This window comes from Teleopsis dalmanni, chromosome 2 (assembly GCF_002237135.1).
Source record: "Teleopsis dalmanni isolate 2A chromosome 2, ASM223713v2, whole genome shotgun sequence".
Taxonomy (NCBI): Eukaryota; Metazoa; Arthropoda; class Insecta; order Diptera; family Diopsidae; genus Teleopsis; species Teleopsis dalmanni.
In genome coordinates, this window is record NC_051847.1 from 138,983,529 (window position 1) to 139,005,807 (window position 22,279).

Here is a 22,279-nt window from a genome sequence, read left to right on the forward strand (position 1 = left end):
GCGGATTTGAGGGAAACGAAAAAGCAGATGAACCACCGAGAAAAGGGGCGGCCTCATATTATATTGGGCCACAACCACTCTGCGGTTCTTCGTGGCGCTTTTTCAAACTTTAAATTAATGAGTGGCTGGAAAGAGCAGCTCAGACTGATTGGGATAATACAATTACCTGCAGACAAGCTAAAGAATCCATGCCGTTTCGATCAAAAACCAGAACTAGAGAGCTACTTATGCTGAACAGAAGTGGTATCCGACTTGTCACAAGATTCCTCACTGGGCACTGCGGAGTTAAAAAGCATCTTTTGAACCTAGGTGTTACTGGAGACGATAGCTGTAGACTTTGTTGCGAAGATGATGAAACAGCAGAACACGTTCTGTGTCACTATGATAGTCTAACCAGATTCAGACTCCGGTACTAATCCACTGCCTATCCACTTATAACGGAATTAGGCAACATTTCTCCAAAGGACATATTAGCATTCTTAACTGCTACTTGTCTATGGAACTGAAGTGGGTATGTCACAATAATCCTCAAAGGATGCAGTGACGTGGTGACAAGTTCTTAACCCATTTTAAAAATCTAATATAATGTAAATCGAGGTGGCTCTGACCTAAAAGTGAAGTAAGACCGCAAAACTGATATATTATAGTTGCAGATAAGATTCCTTTTTCTATGTGCGGTATCATATAAATGTAAAGAAGAAATGAATTAATGGGAAAAATATGTGTTCTATTTAATCGTTTTTCAAAAGTAAACTAACAAAGAAAGACACAGTGTGGATATGAGCACTAAGGTCTCTCAATGTCCATTTAACACAACAGATCAGTTAAAGTGTAAGTTTGACATAGTTTTTCTATAGCCGCAGGGTCTAAGCTCTAGAAAATATTACTTAACAGTCGCTAATATTTGTTCCAAAAAACATTACACATATGTTTGGGAGTTCTTTGTCTTCAGGGATTTTCTTTATAATCACCACTCAGTTTGTTTTATTTTGCAATCAATCCGTACTCAACGAAATTATTAAATACGTTATTGACATAGTTTTAATGATTGCTTTATTAATGTATATAATCTCAATTCAAAGATAAATGTCAATTTTTTGGAACGGGCCAAATAAGGCCTTCGAATCTTATTTATTTGATTGATTCGTGTTTTTGACAATTGGAATCATAATTACACAAATATTACACAACTTTATTAGAACCCTAAAATTATGCTATAATATTATCTAAATTGATGGCTCCTAAGCCAATTTGAACAAATTAGACTATACTGCCTATACTTAAAAAACGAAAACTACCTCTAAACCACAAAATAAGTACAGTAAATGTATGGTTTATGAGACAAAATAGTATATTTTTGTTTCATTCTTATGTGAAAATCAGAATACACTACTTTTTAGCACATATTTGGTATATTATCGTATGTCCTTGTTCTTTATTGACTGCTGTCATTTCTGCCTAACAAAAAACGGAGTTTTGAGAACTGATATTACGAAAAGCGATCCATCCCTACGAAATTTTATAAAAGCATGTGCCTATGTAATAATACACAAGAGGATTCACTTTTAATCAAGTCTCTAGAAGAAGCCACTTTTAAAAGTTTTAAAAATAGTGAATTGGTTAAGAATATGTTGGATGATACTTTTACTAACTAAACCATAAAAAATATTTTATAAAATACAATGAAAATCAAAACCCTGTTTTTCATAACACATACATCGAAAAACCCCAATTGACACTATTAATAATGTGTTGATGGCAACAACAAAAAAACGAGACCTACTACTATATTTAATAAAGCAATTTTATGGGTTAATTACACTGCACATCCCAATTATTTTAAGACTCTCCCTTATATACAACGTGGAGAAAACTAAAGGACGTCGTAAAATATAATTAATTGATGTGAGTTCTAAAAAAATTGTAATGCAAAGTTTCTCCGTTACTTTTGGGTATATACTCTAAGATACTCTTGATTAAGCTGAAGCTATTATTCCCGAGCTGAGCAATTCTAAATATATATATATATATATTATATATTTAAAGTCCATTTTATCTTAGTTTGCCCAAAAAGCTATTTAAAATTAAATAGTTGGGATTTTTTATTTGACAACAATTCGTTATATCTAAATGTTTTCTTAAACATTTGTACTATAAAACTAGAGTAAACAAAACTTTAAATTAATTATTTTCAGCTGGAATAGAAATGAGATAATTTTCCTCAAAGAAAGAAACAATTATAAATTAGAAAAATTTGCTTGGTATATTATACTAAAATTATTATGAATTATTATGAATTAGTGGTGAGTGTTACATTTCAAATTTACAAGAGAGATCCTTAGATACACTCTTAGTGCTGCACAAATTGAAAGTAAAATTTTTCTATGTCATCAGCGGAAATCCATATTCGATCGGAATAATAAATTAGTTGTATAAGCAATTTATATTATATTATATGGGACAATTCTTTAAGCAAAGAAAGACTGCATTACATTCTCTTCCTACGCCGCAATAATAAAGAAAGCATACCAAAAGCACCTCTCCACCAATAAACTGAAGTGGAAAAGAAGCTACGAGCAATAATCGTGATCAGCTGAGGCAATAAAATCTTATGAGAGCTTTTCGTCTACTCTCAAGCGCTTTTTTGCATATTTAATTTCAGTTTCATTTCTTCTTTTGAACGCATCGGTTCTGTTCAGGAAAGTTGGTTAGTCCTCAATTTGAAACCATTGTTTATATCTCAATTGTAAAGTTTATTCTTGACTTTGTCTTTTTTTTATGATAAAAGTGAATTTATTTTAAAACGTAATTTTGACTCGCTTTCGAGATGAACGCAAATGTTGGTTTTATAGAAAAATTGCGATGGCGTTTAAAGTAAGTTTTTATTATATGGAAATACGTACTTGTCTATATGTACACATGTTTGTATATAAATATATAAGATATACAGAAATGTTATATGCCTGAGATAAGCAAAATATGCAACTAATTGAATTAAAAATCTGATGTCTGCTGATTTGGATCATAATATTTTTATCTTAATACTAACAAAATAAAATTTCGTGAATCTTATATTATTTCAGCAAAAATAATTGAATTAAAAAAATTTAATCTTTTTTTAAGAATTCAAATGAAATAAATTATTATTAAAATATTATTTATATATTATGATGTTAGTTTAACAAAAAAGAAAAATATCCTTATTTTGACTAAATGTCTATTAGATATATAGCACTTTGTTTAATAATACGTTGTACCAATAAACAAAAATAAATTAGATTTTTTATATTAAATTGTATGATAAATTTTATTTTTATTCCCCTCATTTTTAGAATTTCGCTCATTTAGAACGCAACTTAGCCTAACTCGCACTTATTAATATTAATACAGAAGTCAATTTTTAACTACTTATTACTAGTCACCTCGTTGTCTGGGAGAAAACCAGTTCAGATCTAAGTACAACAGGTCCAAATTAATTTTACACTTATATAATAATAAACACAATTAAGTGTCAGATATGTTCTGTAATCTTAAGTTGTACCCCTAGGTTAATCACTTTAGAGCTTCCTATCTGCTTATGTCATTGCTAGAAATTGCTTGTTTTTAAGTTTACGGATTTTAAGTAATAAAAAAATGTGACGATAAGACGTACTACTAATATTAATATAAGAATTCCATACACATAGTATTTGAAATTTATAATTTATAATTCGAATGTAGAAGATAATTATATTCTATATAAAATTATGCAAAAAAACTAATTTGAAAAATCTGCGTCAAGATGTCGCCACAATTTTTTAAAATTTGAGCTATATCTGTTGCCCATTATGCGTGCATCTGTTCATTTTAAATTCCACTTTTGGGTGGAATTTGAAAATCTGGTTAAGAGCAATCACCTGTCAAAGCCTCGTGTAATTTCTCTTTAGATTCCTATACACAATCTTTTATTTCTATACACAATTCGAAACTGATTGGTGCCAATGATGACCTGGACAGAAAGGATGTGGATGGAGAGAAAGAAAATACCGCAATCAACCTACGAGTTTTAGAGATCTTGCTGTACATTGTTTTCAAAAAGGCAAAATAAATATTATTCGAAGCATTCTATTCTAAAAATTGTTACATTCGTCATATATGAGTACCATAATTCTGATAATATGTAAATAGAAAGAGTCGATATATAATATAAATTTTTAATAAATAAAAATATGTAAATGAAAAGACAACAACAAAATTTTGGTTAATTTATTGAAATTTGACTGACCATACAACGCGGCTTCAAGTATTGCCAAGTACTCATCATTAGTGCAGTATTTAGTATTAGGAAGTATTCGAATTTTTTTTTAATTTGTTATGTTTATATGTTAAATTCTAAATAACATGTTAAATTCTGCAAATTAAATTTGCAATATATAAGCAATCACTGATGTTGGTTTCAAATGTCTTAGGCCTCATTAAAAAGCTTTCAAAATAAACATTTAATAAGAAACTATCTGCTATGTGATAACCTTGAAAAATGTATTAAAATTCAGTATTATTGCTGATATACGATTATCTTAAAAAATGGAAAATATCATTTTAAAATTGTGATTATAAAGGTTTATTTTTCTATGTGAAAGAAGGCATAAAGTTCAGTTACAAATCGATTATTTAGAACAAAAAAAAATTGAATAGATGACGCATCAATTTTGTTCATCAGATTTGCTATTAAAAGATTATTTTGTTTACAGTTTATCAGCGAAAACATGCTTAGAAGGCATTTTCACCAGAACTTTCTGTAGAGGACTGTAAGAGACATGTTTTTGCGATTAATGTTTAGGCAGAATTACTAAATTTGTTTATTTTCAAATTTTTAATACTGTTTTAATTGCATACTACATATTTTAATAGAGTAATTATTTCTCTATTAGAATATCTGGAGAGTTTGTTAAAATCATTTTTTTGTAATTTTTATATAACTATAACTATATAATGCATTAGCTACTTAAACACTTTGAAGAAAGTATCGTTTGTGTTTAAAAACTGGTACCAAGATTGGGACGTACTTCTTCTAAAACGAAAAAACCGGAATTTTAAAATGAATGTCGCCTTATACAAAATAAACCAAAACGATTAATAATTTTATGTATGAAAGAAAATGCTCTAGAATACTTTTGATTTAAATGAGATTACTACTAGTACATTACTACAGTAATTTTAATATTGTTAGAAAAATGGAAGCACAAAGGGTTTTATCAAAAGGTGTCATCTCCAGAAAATGTGCCATGGCATCTTTTAGCATGTATTATGAATTTATTTGAAATCATTAACAATAATAATAATGCCAGTCTTAAAAGTGAATATAAAATGCATCAATCGTAGGATACAGCTTTTAATATTTGCTAAAGTTAAAGCACCAGAACATCTGCTCCGCAAAATGAAGAGAACAAACAGAAACAAAAGAATAGTCGGAACCGTTTAGATAGGAACAAATTTATCCGTATGGGCAACAAAACTACCACAGAAAACAAACTGCCTACACTTAATCGGGATTAAAGTAGAATCGAAATCTTTGACATTAAACAGTAATGAGAAGAGAGGGCTTCATTGCTTTAATTACAAAAAACAAATTTATGCAAGCTATGATATGCCGGGAAATACCTAGAATTTTAAAAAAGTTATGGGAAAGTATATAACAATAGTTTTTAATTCTTGAATATATTACATATTCAATTTTTGTTGAAAGTTTTTTATTTTTAAAAGTATTCTTATACGTTCTACTCATCATGAACAAACACCAGTATTTATTTAATTATTATATATGAGTATTAAAATATTATAAACTTATAAAACTTCAAAATCAAACTTAAGATCTTTACACCTTGAAATTAATGTCTTTAAACTGAATGTGTGTAATATTCTAAGTACTATCATTTTAGGATTATAAACAATATTAAGTTATTATGACTTAAGATAATAATCATATTGGTCAAAATATTATTTTGTTTCTCTCGAAGTTTGATAGGAAGTTATATCTTTACTATTAGTACCACATGAGTACAAATTGAACGTATATATTTCTCTGTTACGAGTATTAAAAACGATGAATTTTTAGTAATTTGATTTGAATATGTGTATCGTTGTAAAGAACTATTTATTACAATGTCACTTCATATGCAAATCATATGCAAATGTAGTGAAATATAAAACAATTTTTTTACATATGTAAATTGTTACCATTCATTATTGTGGAATTTCCCTACTCCAAACGCAAACTGTTTGGAATCGATGCGTGCATTTAATAAAATATTATTCACAGCTCAGTTTATTTAAAATGCACTTCATCTATTCCGATGCATTTTAGATATTATTAAATACCCACATCTATGCATTCACTTTTCCTTCAGTTATTGCCTCATTGCGGTACAATGCTCAGATGTGTCATGCATGGTTTGTTGTTGTTTCATAAAATGCGGTTTAGCTAAGTGGGTACTAACTACAGCTGTTGAGGCTGCGGTCTGGAGGCACTTAAGTGAGATACACATCGCATATTTCGATGTTGCATTAAGGCGGGTGAAATATTAATACCTAACTGCGATGTTAAGTTCTGAACTACGCTACGTTAATTAATAAAATTTAACGAATTCGTTGTCTCGCATTAAATCAAAATATTTGATTAAATTTGATTAAATATAAGACGAGTGCTCGTTTGCTGCTGATGCTTTTATTATGTGTGGTTTTGTTAATGATATAATAGAAATACTCTAAAAATAGTTTGTTATTATTCAGGTCGGATGTATTAATTATAAACAAAATGAAACCATATCAAGTGATGATGGGAAAGTAAAATATAATAAATTCACTTAATTCATTCTTATGGCATTGCTATCATTATGAAATATTCTATTAATACTACACCACCGTTTATTAACAATATTATATGTCGTAGAAGAATTTTACGCATTTACGCATACGCATTTTACTGTGTTAAGAGTATCTGAAAATATTATACAAAACATACGAAACATTCTTTTGCAAATTTTAATTTACGGCCCCAACCAACTTGAAACACTTTCCTTAAAATTGAAATTTTAGCTAGCAGACCAAAAATCAGTCACAGAAACTATACCACGTGAATACAATTCCTAGTTGATCACTTTTGACGATTTCTTAACCCAAAACATTTGCCCAACGATGACTTTGTGCCAACCAAAACCAAATAGAAATATAAGCGTAAACACAAGTAATGTTAAAAGACTGATTAATAATCAAATCTCGCAATATAACACAGTTTAGTACAAATTAAAAGAATCATATTATTAAATATAAATAATTATTAAATATAAATTTAATTTTTGTACATATTTATAAATATGTAATTATTTTTACTGGTGCGATTTTAATTTTCCGTTTCGCCATATGACAATTTAGCGTAAAAGAGTTAGTTATTTTAGACACCTTTTTCCACAAAACTTCTAGAGATATTGACGTTTAAAATTTCAATTTCTTTATTTTTATTACACTAACAAAAAATACAAATGCAAGTGCTTCTTTTCATTGTTACTACTATTACTATAATGTTGCATTCGCAATGCAACCCAGATATACATTATATCCAGTATTGAACTTATATTACATTTCTTTATGCGATATGCGATGCTGACTTAGCTACTTCGTCCGTTTATGCATCAGTACCAGGCAAACTTCGAGTAATTTTTAATTATTATGTTACCATTCAATTATAGTTAAAATATTTATATAGTTTATCTTTAAACTTACGATATAGTCGACTGTCATCGTCCAATATATACAATTTATACATTGATTGCACAAACTTCTAGTAGCATCTAGCTCATTTACTTATTATTGGTAGTTTGCACATAAAAAAATATTCTACCCCAAAAAATGAAATATTAAAAACAGAGCTATATTGGCATATGGCGGGGTGAAAGCAGTTGGTAAAAATACCTGGTTTTACTAAAATCTGTTGTTGAATGAACGTGACCCGAAACCAAGATCGCACCGTATCACATTGTTGATAGTTTGATGTAATTAATAAGTTTTCTTTTTTTCTTTTCTTTCTTTAAATATAGAACATTTGAGTATAAAGTCTCACAATATCGCCATACAACTAACGAAACAGAAGTTGCTGACACCGAATATGGAAAAATCAGGGGTATTAAGCGTACAACAATCTACGATGAACCCTACTACTGCTTTGAGGGCATACCGTATGCACAACCACCATTGGGTGAGCTCAGATTCAAAGCACCACAACGTCCAACACCTTGGACTGATATTAAAGATTGCACAAACACCAAAAACAAACCAGTTCAAATTAACTTTGTATACAACAAAATTGAGGGTTCGGAAGATTGTTTATATCTCAATGTTTATACCAACAATGTAAGAAATTAAATAAAAACTATAAAGTAAAAAAATAATAATTTTTTTTCACATTAGTTAAGTCCTGAAAAACCACGCCCTGTGATGGTTTGGATACATGGTGGTGGTTTTCAAATGGGTGAAGCACATCGTGATTATTATGGACCAGATTACTTTATGAAAAAAGACGTTGTTTTAATAACTATACAATACCGTTTAGGAGTTTTTGGTAATTAAATTTCCCCTTAAATATAAAAAATGTTGAAGGATTTCCTTTATCTTTATTAAAATAGGTTTCCTTAGTCTGAGTGCTATCAATTTAAACGTCCCAGGTAATGCTGGTTTGAAGGATCAAGTATTAGCGCTTAAATGGGTAAAAAATAATTGTGCTCGCTTTGGTGGTGATCCAGATTGTATAACAGTTTTTGGACAAAGTGCCGGTGGTGCCTCTACACATTTTATGGCAATTACTGAGCAAGCACAAGGCTTATTCCATCGCGCAATTTTAATGTCTGGTAATGCCACTTGTTGTTGGGCTGTAGATGATCGTAGAAGACATGCCTACACACTTGCAAAACTGGCAGGATATACTGGTGAAAATAATGAAAAAGATATTTTGCAATTTTTGTTAAATGCCAAAGCCAAGGATTTAAAAAGACTTGAAGAAAAGGTGCTCTCTTCTGAAGATCGACAACATAGAGTGATGTTTGCTTTTGCACCCACAATAGAGCCATACAGAAGCGCTGATTGCGTTATACCTAATGATCCTAAAGATATGATAAAAACAGCTTGGGGGAACTCAATACCAATTATGCTAGGCTGTACTTCACAGGAAGGTCTATTGTGGTTGCCAGGTAATTCCCACAACTAATTACTTAATTTTAATTAATTTATATTTTTTATTTCAAAACATAATAGAAACCAAAGCCTTTCCAAATGTTATTAAGGATTTAGAGACTTGTGTTGATTTTGTGCCACGAGAGTTAGCTGATCCAGAACGCAGCAGTGATGACACCAAAGAAAAGGGTCTCATTCTTAAAAAAGCACATGTGACTGCGGAATCGCCAACTGCCGAGAACTATTTTGATGTAAATATAACTAGTTAATACTTACATTTTTAAAGAAATCAATGTTTTTTGTTTTGTGAATAATAGGTTTGTGCACATAAATATTTCTGGTTCCCATTGCATCGTATAGTGCAGTCATATTTCGCACATGCCGCTGCAACACCGGTGTTTCTTTATCGGTTTGATTTTGATGCTGATGAGATTATAAACCCCTATCGTATAATGCGTGATGGTCGTGGTGTTAAGGGTGTTTCCCACGCAGATGAGTTAACTTATCTCTTTTTCAATATGCTTCACCATCGCTTGCCCAAAGACAGTTCATCCTATCGCACTATCGAACAAACTGTTGGTATTTGGACACAATTTGCTGCCACCGGTAATCCTAATAATAAAGATATACCCGGAATGGAAGCAGTGACTTGGGAACCTTTAAAGATCGGTGAGGAGGTTTACAAATGTCTTAATATAAGTGATGAATTGAAGATGATTGATTTGCCCGAAATGGAGAAAATGAAAATTTGGGAAAGCCTTTATGATAAGCAAAAGGAATTATTCTATTAATTAATTCTTTATCATTTATGTAAATTTATTATTACAAAAACCGAATTTATTACAATTTGACTGTTAATCGCTTACTTTAATTGCTGCGCATATATTTCTACTTATTTATATCAAATACATATTTTAATACTTTTTAAAAACTAATTATAATAATTTTCTTATACTGAGGTTATATAAATCCCTGATATCCTAGATTACTTACGAGATTAGATAAATACTAATAAATATAAACTATATGAAAATCATCACATAAGAAAAGTACTCTATACTGCACAAATAATTTTGTGTTTTCCTAATCTCAACTGAAAGAAGATATTTTTCGAACTAAATATGCATTACGTATCCACCTTTCATTAACAGGTTTTAAGAGAAATTTAAAAATATTAATATTATAATATCTTACAATCAAACAAACATGTTTGCTACCATCTGGCATTTGTAAGAGATGGTAATTTTCTGAGTTGTTTGTCTTAGGCATGAAAGATATAGATTCTTTCATTGCAGTAACCAACTAGTTTCTAAGGCTTTAGAGCAATAGTTTTTCTTTTGTATTCGTACAATTCAAGTGTCTATAAATATTTTTTACGAAAGAAAAAGGTTATGTTTACTTATAGAAGGCTTATAGAAAATTATCGTATTTAGTAATATTATATATTGTATACATGTCATGCTACCAATAGTATCAGTCTATATTTCAATTTATTATTGCTTACGAGTTACACATTTACATGATTACAAGTTTTGTCAGTGTAACATAGTTGATATATGAATTCGATTTAATATTAAGAACAATGGCAGTCTAGGAAACCAACGAGTAATAGATAACTGAAAATAGCGCCTTCTTTCAACAAAAGAAAAACACGCCCTACAAGTCATATACCATACCTGTTGTGGTGGTAAAAAGCCTTGAAAAATGATCAATAGTGATTAAAAGGAATGTATGTGCTGGCAACTTGTACCGAATTAATGGGAATATTCATGTACATGTCCTGCAAATAGATAAAAGTTCTGCCTGGAAAAATACTTGATTCCGTTGTTACTACTAAAATATGTGGTCTTCAAGGTAATGAATAATAAGAAGTCACTTGCTACCATGAACCAGTGGCAGCAAGTTTCTGAAAGACCTCACTGCCGGAACTTACTGAAAAGGATCTCAAAAGACTGAAAAATACCTACCGAAAATAAATATGTCATCGGTTATGACGTGAATTATTCAGACCAGATTCTTCTAAATTTTCAAATCTTCTAAATTTTCAATTCCTACTTCAAAAAATGAGTAGCATTCTTTACAATATTCAAATAACAGTCTTAACAATACATAAATACTCTTTAATAGTGTAGATGTTATTTTCAAAAATGTATCATTTTATCCGAATAAATAAATTTTAAATGCTTAAACATCTGAAGTTGAGTTTATTGAGGACTATTCTGTTAAAATAATTTTAGACTACAATTCATATTTATATCTTTTTAAAGACTGTCTTATAAAACAAAAATTTATAATAAAATTTAGATTCAATACAAAATAATTACCATACATTTATAGAGCATATAATGTAGGCAGAATATACTCAACTCATTTTAATCCATTTTAATCCAAAAAATATAAAATTAAGTCCAGAACAGTTTCAAATTTCAACTTATCATAGAATATTTATTTATATTTATTTAAACAAAAAAATTTATTTAAATTTATTTAAAAAAAAAAAAATGTTAATACGATTTTATACATTTGAGTATCTATTATTATATTGTTTTAACCTATTATTTTAAAAACTAAACGGAAGCTATTCATAGCCGTCATACTATTATTAACTCAGTTTCTATTGCACTTTCATAAAATATTAATATGTAATATTGTATGTTTGCTTTTATTGCTGACTAAATAATTAATAACAAATTTAGAATCGTATAATTAAGATGTAATATATATTAATTAATATAAATTTTCATTGTGATGATAAACACAAATAACACTATATAAAGCTATGCAACAGAGATTTCAGTCATGAAAATCAATTTAATGGGGAAATAATTGTAATTTTAATTATCATGATGAAAAACAGTTTTTTTTAGATGGATTCTGATTTGTTGTATAACGTATATAATTACTGAATTTTTATCTGAACCTTAATCTTAAAAAGAATGATTTCTTTATTTGATGAATATAAAATCGATAAGAGTTGACAGTATGAAATTTTAGTATACAATAATGTAAGCGACATCTGCTCAGTTATTGTCTATCAGCTGGGCCGCCATTTTAGTAGAAATTGATCTGCAGTCTTCTTTCTTAAAGTAAGATCTTCCTTAGAAAACTTAATGCCACATTAATACTTTATATTGGTTTCAAATTGGTTGTTAGAGTTCTAGATGATACTAACGATCTACTACGGTTTATATGTTATACTTTTTATTGCTTCAGTTTTATATTCAAAGGCTTTTCATATAAAAATTATATTCCAAAAAACCTTTTAATGTTTAATTTAATTAAATGGTAATTTAATGGTATGGTTAATTTAATGGTTAATGGTTAATTTAATGGTAAATTCCACATAAAGATTTTTTGCATTAATAAAAGATTTAAAACCTTTAATTAAAGAACTTTAAAGTTGATTAAAGATTCCTTCACAATAAACTTTCTTAACAATAATAATATTGTTTTGAAGACTGCATAGTAAAACCTGCAAGTTTTTTAATAAATTATAAAACCAATCGAATGAAATTAATGTCAATATTTATATATAGATCTTTATAAATCTATATTTATACAAATATATATTTATTTAGAGATATTCGTGATCCCAGAAGAGTTGGTCTGTTGAGAATGGAGAATGGTCTTGTTTCATGAGTACGAAAAGAATTTTCATTCGCTTTTGATATAAACATTTTAGCTGTCTTAAGTTGCTACAAAGCCCAATTTGTAAAAATTCTAGAACAAAAAATATTTATTAATATAATCATGGGTCAACGTAACTGTATTGGCCACCTAGTGCAAGTGTCATAAGAAAGTTCAAGTTCTTAATAATGTTTTACATTTATTACTATAAATAATAACAATTTTTTATAATAATATGGTTCCCTGATAGGCTTTCATATTCCCTAGCAGTTCGTTAAATTTATTATAAATTTTATTTAAACACAGATTGTAGTTCTCTCACTTATGAAAGAGACACAAATAATAATTATTTTGTTACAATTTTTATTCTTTTTTTGTTGCAAAACGTATGTGCTTTTATATTATATAAATATTCCAATTATCAATATAATGTGTTTCAAATTGAAATCTTCATATAATTAAATACATCGTTAATGATTTATTATATGTTAATTACATAAATATTCTTCGACACACACAAGCATAACTACACATGGTGACAAAGCAATAAACTAATACAGAATGTTAATAACATAAAAAGAGATTTTTAACGATCTCTTTACTGTAACAATGTATATATAACAGAGTCTTTCGAAAATAAATTATAAATAAATTTTACACAATTATTTTTAATTAATCATTTTTAATTTTATTTAATAATTTTTAATTAAAATTATTAATAAAAATTATGATTAGTATAACGAAAGTAATATACACCGCATATCCAAAATTTCACTACCAGAATCTAAAAGTTGCTGGTAAATCTGAAAAAGATGCCTTAGAAAGTGTTTCGAGCAATATATCAAGAACAAGCCTCTGTTTTCATGCTGAATAAAATTGTTCATATAATGACATTGAAATGCTAAGAAATATTAAAACGGTTCTCTCACTATAAAAGGAGCCTGAGCAAGAGTTTATGGCCTAAAGCTGAAATTTTCAGAACCCCTAAAGACAAATAACATATGTTTCAAATAGAAATGTTTGTGATAGACAGGTATGTTTACTTTAATTTCGAACGTAACTAACAGATTCACAAAAAAGCGATCTTAACTGATAGTTGGGCTAGTCGGAATAAAGGCTCTAAATTGTCCTCACATGACAGCAAGACTGGTGAAAACAAACTTGCCAGAAAAAAAATTCAAAAATCAATCTGTAAGTTGGCAGGAAGTGACAAAGCATCTTATATCGACTAAATAAATATGACTCGATGACTTAAGTTCAATAATATATGTTGTAAGATAGTTGGATTAGATGAATTGCTTTCAATCCATGAAGGGGACACTACAGATATCTAGTTTGCAGTGCAATACTCTTAAACATAATAAAACTAACTATTTCAATGATTATATATAAAAATTTTGTATATGATATTGTATATAACATTAAAGTGTTTTTTTCAGGCTAATTGGTCGAAATTTGTTTTATTGTTTTTAAAAATTTTGAATATAAATTAAGAAAAACGAATCATAGTTCTATTTGAAATTGTGATTTAGATCTGCATTTAAAGTAAATAAAGCAGTTTACCTTACTTTATTCCATGTCTTTGACCGTATTTTTGTCTGAAAAAATTCCTTTCGTTAGCGTAAGTCAGGGTTAAGATAGGATCGCGGCCTAACACAAATGGCTAAGTAGATTGAAGGGACGCAAAAATTAATATATACTTTCATAATTTTTCCGAAGAAATACAAAAATACGGCGATTAAGATAAATTCAGTTTTATTAATTCTTCATTAATCCATTCGACACCAACTTTTGTCCTGTAGATTGAAAAATTTTAGAGTAATATTAATCCTTTTATATTAATTTCAGAAAAATTTAGCAATCGTTTACACATTCTATCACTATTAGCATTATTAATATTAATTGTTACCATACAAAAAATATTTTGTTTAATATATTTTATTACTATAATGTTGTACAAAGATATATATGCAAAGCCTTTGTTGTTGTTGTTGTGATGGTTTTTTGAGTAAGTGCTATTGCGCACGTTTACTCTTTTGTGGATGGGGGCTTATCACTGCCTCACACTAGGCTTTAACTAAGCAGGAATTTATATCATTTATTTATCTTTTAATTGATGACGGACCGTATGTCAGCATATCTTCCTGTGGATCCTGAGGTACACTTGAGGTTTGTTAGGGCAGTTTTGGGCAGCGTATCAACTTTTGTGAATAATTTCAGAACTCTGTCCCTGAAATGTTTTTTCACTGAGTCGATCCTTAGATCTCAATGTATGTTGGTTGTTCTAATATGCTATGGAATCTTAAAAAGTCTTCTTATAGCCAGATTTTCAGCTATCTTAAGCTTTGCTGTATGTATCACATCCGTACAGTAGTACTGGCCTTATTATTTGAGTATATAGTAACTTTCTATTTTTGAGATTGAAGTGATAATTATTAAACAGCGGCTTTAGAAAATGTAGAATTTTAGAGTAGCAATTCCGTTTGCATTTCATATGCTTATACCAATTCAGTCGTTTGTCAAAAGTGACCCCTAGATGCTTTTCTCCGTATCTCTGTGTCACCGAAGCTCATTTTTGGAGGATGCTGCTTTCTCTCTCGTGTTATGAATAAAGTCTTGGTTTTGTCATTGTTAATTTTAATCTTCCATTTCTGAAAGCATTCCACCATTATGTGTTGCTTACATTTATAGTGTCATGGTCAGAGTAGATCAATTAAGTAAATGAACGTGAAGTGTAGCAAATTTTTTAAAACATTTTAGTTTATTTAATTGGAATACTGTAAAAGCAAAATAATTTGGTGTTACTAAAATATAAGAAGCAAAAATCTGCCTAATTGTGGTAGATTAGAAATGTGACGCGCAAGAACCGTGCTTTGGACAGTCCTGGCGTCAATGAAGAAAAAATTAAGACTTTTTCTAAATAAAGATGTGTTTATACATATGTAGTATTAATCAATTACAGGTGAATTCGGCCGCTTGATGTACGACAAAAAACAATAGGTCTCTTGCTGATATATTGGCACAATTTACAAGTCTTACTTGCGTGAGTAAAAGTCAAGGGAAATATTTTCTAACTAGTCTGTTATAGCACGAGATTAGTGTTGCTGTTTTGTGCACAAATTAGAGACTTTAGCAAGAGACTTGTTGTTTTGTTGCCTCACTTCGGAGCGGTGGACTTGCTATGTCATATAAAATAAATAAAAAAATAAAAAATATATTTCAGCAACATAACATAAATATGTTATGAATTATATAACATTTTTCATATATGTACGTATTGAAATGATATATAATACATAAAAATATGTCAAGTATTTGAAATATATTAACTGAGATGATGCAGCATAATTTGCATGAAAACTAAAGACTTAAAGCAACAAGTTAACCCGCAACCCTCAATAAATTATTAAATAAACTTTTGTATTGAATTTTCATTCACGTGTGTACTTCACGCAGCTTTCCACACATTTCACCTACCCACAAGCGCATAATATTTTACATATATTTTCTGTTTATATAAATATTATTAAGTAAATTTCACTTGAATGCGTTAAAAAATATTAAACACAGAACAACAAGGAACCTATGCCAGCCAATCAACAACAACAAAACCTAGCAGAACAGCTACAAAGTAACGCAGCCACTGCACAACAATATCAAGAATAACAATAAAAACAACAAGCATAGCAGCGAGCAGTAGTAGTAGTACATGTGCTATGCTAGTCAAGTATTATCAACAACGTTGACTGCGGCGCTGGCATTGCCGTCGTCGTCACTGCTTTGAACAACGTACAGCAATGGTCGTCGGTTTGCTGTCGTTCGTATTTGTGCAATTCTCGCAGTTGATGAGCAACCCTTGTATTAAACGGACGGCCATATCGACACAAATATTTTATAGAAAAATAATATTAAAATTTTTGAAAAACGAATTGCGTACTGTAAGAAAAAATTGCGTGAAAATCGGGAAAAGCGTGGCAACAAGTGAAAAACACTTTTCAGAGAGCGAAAATTGAATAGTGCGTTGTACGGTGTGCGTTCGTCTTATGCTTTCGGTGGCTTTGGCTGTGGCTGTGGCTGTGTCCGTGCACGCGTTTATACACACTCTCAACACGTTCAAGTGGAAAATATAATTTTCTGCAAATTTTCCATGTAAATTTTTGTTGGTAGAATACTTTTCGCCAGAGCATAAGGAAAGCCTACTCTTGCAAATAAATTTTCTGCTGCCTTTTGCCGTTGCTTTTTTGTGCAAAACAAAAACAAAATACATGACAAACAGACTCGTGTGTCCTTTAAGCCGGATCTCGTCTTCTTTTTTTTTTTTGTTTTTAATTTTAATCATAAATTAAATTTTATTTAAATTTTCTTAAATAATTTTTCATTTCAAATTAATAAATATTAATTTATATAAATTTGGTGTTAAGTATCTTATTGTTGTTGTTGTTGTATAAATTTTCCGTTCGATATTTTCATTGTGTTTCAAAATGTCCTTCGACATACCGTTGGCCGATCAAATGCGCATTGCCTTGAGGTAAGCTAATTCAATTAATATATATGGATTATATTTACACAAATATATTAATAAATATTGATTATTTTGACAAATATTATTTATCAAAAATTGTCAATTTGAATGTCAAAATTTCAAATTGATATTAATATTTTTCCAATTTGTGTTTTCTTCTCAAGATGAAGAATCAAGAAGATAAACAACTTCAAATGTCAAATCCACATATAATCTATGTAAAAATTAATATAACAAAAAACACTTGTTTTTTAAATTTCGTAATCAAAATACTTTAGCAAACAAAACTTAAAACAAATTATTTAATTTAGGTATTATTATAAGTTATACAATGTTCCAGAAGTCTAAGGAGCGTTTTTGAAAATTACTCAAAGTTTATCATATAACATATAATATAAGAAATTGTATAATAGAAGAAATTAAGTTATGACTATTATAAAATAATCCGAAATATTTTTTGAGAAAAGTTTGAACTCAGAAAGCCTCTTGGATACGCCAAGAATGGCAGAAAGTTTCAATAAATAAATTTACACTGCAACTACTTGCCTAATAATGTGAAAATATAATAAAGCAGTTATAACATATATACCGAGGTATATACTCTTGAAAAAGAAGTTTCCAAAACAAATCGTTGGTCGTATCGGTATTTCATTTTTTACAAAACATAAAACGCTACTTACCAATCTTACTTTTATTTGCCCATGCCACACTTGAGTAAAATTAAGGATCAAAATTTGTTTTTATAACAGTTTTCGACAGTTTTAACTTTTAATCATGCTTTAATGTGAAAGTATGCAAGGTTATAAAACCAACACATCTACAACTTTTTTCTTTTGTCACTTTTTGGTATTTACTATTTTAAATTTATATAGCTATTTTATATTTAATGCCTGAATGGAGCACCAAACAGCGAAATTAAGAAATCTATATATAATTTGTAATAATTTGTACATAAAAATTTGTATATAATATGTAAATATGAGGCCCTATGCTTCACTGGAAAATGAGGATGACAGAAGATATGTAATTTGTGATATTTTATCGGACTTTCATTTTTTTACACCTACAACCAATTAGAATTTTCAATCTGCAGAATTAATCAAGTGAAGCAGGTATTAAAATCTAATGAACCGAAATCAGTCCTCAAATATTATCGAAGTGTGGCGTGAGTTAAAAAGGTATCACAATGGGGTCTAGGTTACTTTGTTTCACGACAAATTTTAACCTTTATAAAATACTGATCTGGTCGAATGGGTGCTACTAATAACGTGGCTTTTATTTTCGAGTTTTTTCTTAGTTCCTGATTTTTCTTTGCTATTGGGCAGCACATTTCTTCAACATTCGAAAATGTTCTGTTTTTCAATATTTCTTTATTTCATTTAAAATATATGTCTTCGTGTTCCTATGTTTTTTTTATACAATAACTGATAATAATTTGTGATCAACTAACTCTGGACATCAGGAATGACTACAGCTGTTCAAATTGGTTAATAAATTTAAAAATTCTTCAAGTGATATTATTTTGAACCACATGTTAATATCTAACTTGACTAAATGTCTTAATAAATAGCAAAATTAACCCTATATTAATAGAATTGAATTTGAACACTCATGAAATATAAAAAAAAAATTTAGTTTATTTATTACTTTCAGTTTGCTATAAGAACTTATATATGTGCATAAAATTGATATATTGCATTGGCATGAAATATGGAATTAAAACTATTAAAATTTTTGTTTAAAATCGCATAGAATGTCAAAGTAAATAAACGCTAGAAGAATGGATATTGAAGAAGGGCATTCTTTGGCTCTTACATGCATTTGTATAGTATATTTGTATAGTAAAAATTATTTGTCTGAAAGCAACCGTTATCGAAGGAAAGCATTTATTTGTTGAAGGAACTAGTCATTGTACAGACACATTGAAAGCCTAGTCCATTACAGCACTAATTTCACATCAATTTGTCCATATATCCTGCAATTTCGACGATATAGAATAAAGATCTACCTTTTTTACAAAAACAGCCACAAATATATACTTTTGAAACGTCCTGTTTTCTTTAGAACCAACCTTATATGATTATATTTTATATTGGTACGCTTGATTGCTGATTTTAAACATTCGTGGTTTCTCTTTCATCGATTGTTTTAAGATGTTTTTGTAAAAATCCATATTAATACTACTGTTTGAAGTCACTAAAAAGTTAATTAATATCCTAACCTAGACATATTAACCTATCTAATTGAATAACATTATCGTTTTATTTTATAACAATCAGTAATAATAATTTAAATTAATAAGCATTTTTATTTAAGATTATTCAATTTAAGTCATATATTTTTATAATATATAATATCCATCATACAGTCGAATAATATACTAATCAAAAAGTATAATTTTTTATTTATTTTTGTTAATTTTATTTATTTGTAACACAGAAAATATCAAAAGTATTGCAAATAGAAATAATTTTTGAATTAATTTCTGATGCATACCTAAATTTTGAATCACTAGGTTTTATTATGCCAAGAACTGTTCCAGTCATAAGATCTGCCACATATTGTTTAGCATTTTTTATTATTATTTCGCAAATCAAAGTCGTTTAGAAATCATCGAAGTGATTTCAATTCCAGTTTATCAGCTTTTGTTTTGTGTAACTTAACAATTAATTTTTAAAATAATTATCTAAGCAAGTTTAATAAAATTTTATTAAATTTCTAATAAAATAGTATTAAACCACCTGATTAAAAATTAGTTTAAAGCATATTTTCAATAAACTGATTTAATATGTAATTAAAGTATAACACTTTAAGAGTAAAGGAAATATTATATTATACATTATATAATATATAGTATACATTATATTTTATAAATAGTTCATATATACATGTATAAATATTTGTATGTATTATTTATATATATATATATACATATATATATATACATATATATATATATATATAAATAATACATACAAATATTTATACATGTATATATGAACTATTTATAAAATATAATGTATACTATATATTAATAATGTATAATATAATATTTCCTTTACTCTTAAAGTGTTATACTTAGATTATATATATTAAACTTAATTATATAAATTATTATATTATATTAATATATATATAATGTATAATATATATATAAATAATACATACAAATATTTATACATGTATATATGAACTATTTATAAAATATAATGTATACTATATATACTATATATATATATATATACATATGTATTGTGTATATATTGTGTTACACAAAACAAAAGCTGTATATTGTGTGTACATATATATTGTGTATATAACTAAATTTAACATTATCGCCGTATTTTTATTTTATGATATATAAAATTATGAACTTATGCATTTGTTTTTGCGGCCTCCAAACTACTCATAAATTCGAATTGGTACACCTTATCTTCTAGTCTGGACAATCCTAGTGTAATTTATGAATTTCGACCTATTTTACTCTATGTTATCGTTGCCTTATTTAATTTAAGCTTTCTGATATCACACATGATTTCATCAATATAATCAATAATAACATATTTATTATTGCCTTCCGTACCTATTATTGTGTGTACTAGACTGTACTCAATAATCTTATTTAGAATGAACTATATCTATTCTCTCAACGTGTATTATTTATCGCAATCTCTCTGCATTAAAGTATTGGAGTAGTGTCCTCCACATCTGTATACGCTTGCTAAGTAGTCCACTTTATTAAAAAATGTCAAAATTAATAATTACATGGCAAAATATAAATAAAATCGAATTAATAATTTATTTTGTTGTTGATTCACGGTCCTTCTTAACTTAAATTCACTTTAATTCAAAAATATCCCAATTAATTTGTTTAAGATAATGAAGATCACAGAATATATTTTTTTCATAATTAATAGGCGTCCATCTGATAATAATATATTTTATAGTCAACTTCTTAACGGAAGCTATAATTTACTTTTTAATGGAAAATAGCGATACATATGTATGTAAGTGCAATAATAACTCTGCGGTCTTGTTTGCTTAGTCAATGCAATCCTACACAAAACGTGTTAAAATGACGAAGTAATTATTTTTTGAATATCATGTTTTAATGTACTTTGTTTAAATTATAACAATTTTAATAATACACATAAAAAAATTGCATGCAAAATGCATTTAAAATAATTATTTTCCGGCTACTCAGTGTCAGCAAGTTCAGCTTATCTAATTGCAACGAGAACGTTAAAATGCAGTCATCAAAAAATTTCACAAAATCGCTCCGAGTCAAGTCATTCAGAGCAGCTTTTGTAAATTTCTTAAGTGTTGATATTCAATAGTTAAAATTCTATTATAATAAATAAATTATATTATTGAATATTAATTCCAAAACTCAAAAATCATAGTAAATCAAATGAAAGTCAAATATATCGTATGTCAGTTATCACGTCAATCAGTAAATTACTTTGAGTTCTGTTGATTATGGCAACAATCGCTTGGATTGTGGAAAAATGCTTTATTAAATTTATTTTGGATTAGAAGTACGAATATTTATTCAATTAATTTACACAATACTCTGTAAACAATAAGTTAGTTTTAGTTTATTCAGTTATTGGCCGAAACAGTTGAGCTGCTTACCACAAGCCTCCGGTAGCACTCCACACTGAGCAAATAAAAATTTTATTAAATTTGCTAATTTGCTGGGAGACCGAGAGGCGTGAAACCTTGTAATATTGTTTGTTAATTAAATGGTAATTATTAGTTTATGAATTAATATATTGATATAAGTTAGACGTAACTCATATGTTAGTTATGAGTTACGAATAAATTAAGTAAAAATGGTAGTTATTAAACGCACAGTTTAAGTAATTATTTTTCTTTATTTTCAAAACATACTCGATACGTAAATAATAAGTAATAGAAAAATAAAAA

The 22,279-nt window shown here is 28.3% G+C and overlaps 2 protein-coding genes across 3 annotated transcripts in view; one reads left to right on the plus strand and one right to left on the minus strand.

Moving 5' to 3' along the window:
* Positions 1–2,673: 2,673 nt before the first annotated feature.
* On the plus strand, positions 2,674–10,120 carry LOC119679332 (esterase B1-like). 2 transcript variants are annotated; one of them, XM_038091622.1, is made up of 7 exons: positions 2,674–2,707; positions 2,789–2,874; positions 8,073–8,385; positions 8,443–8,593; positions 8,658–9,218; positions 9,283–9,452; positions 9,519–10,120. In XM_038091622.1, the coding sequence occupies exons 2-7, from the start codon at positions 2,828–2,830 to the stop codon at positions 9,990–9,992; spliced, it is 1,716 nt and encodes a 571-aa protein (XP_037947550.1). In that variant the 5' UTR covers positions 2,674–2,707; positions 2,789–2,827; the 3' UTR covers positions 9,993–10,120. The 2 variants fall into 2 exon arrangements, with proteins under 2 accessions (XP_037947550.1, XP_037947549.1); XM_038091621.1 differs by lacking the exon at positions 2,674–2,707 and having other exon boundaries at positions 2,715–2,874.
* Positions 10,121–21,911: 11,791 nt separating this feature from the next.
* The window catches only part of LOC119675828 (esterase SG1-like), a 1,041-nt gene continuing 673 nt past the window's right edge, over positions 21,912–22,279 (minus strand). Inside the window, exon 3 of the mRNA XM_038087046.1 lies at positions 21,912–21,923. Coding sequence (XP_037942974.1) covers positions 21,912–21,923 — 12 coding nt within the window. The remainder of the gene's footprint in view (positions 21,924–22,279) is intronic.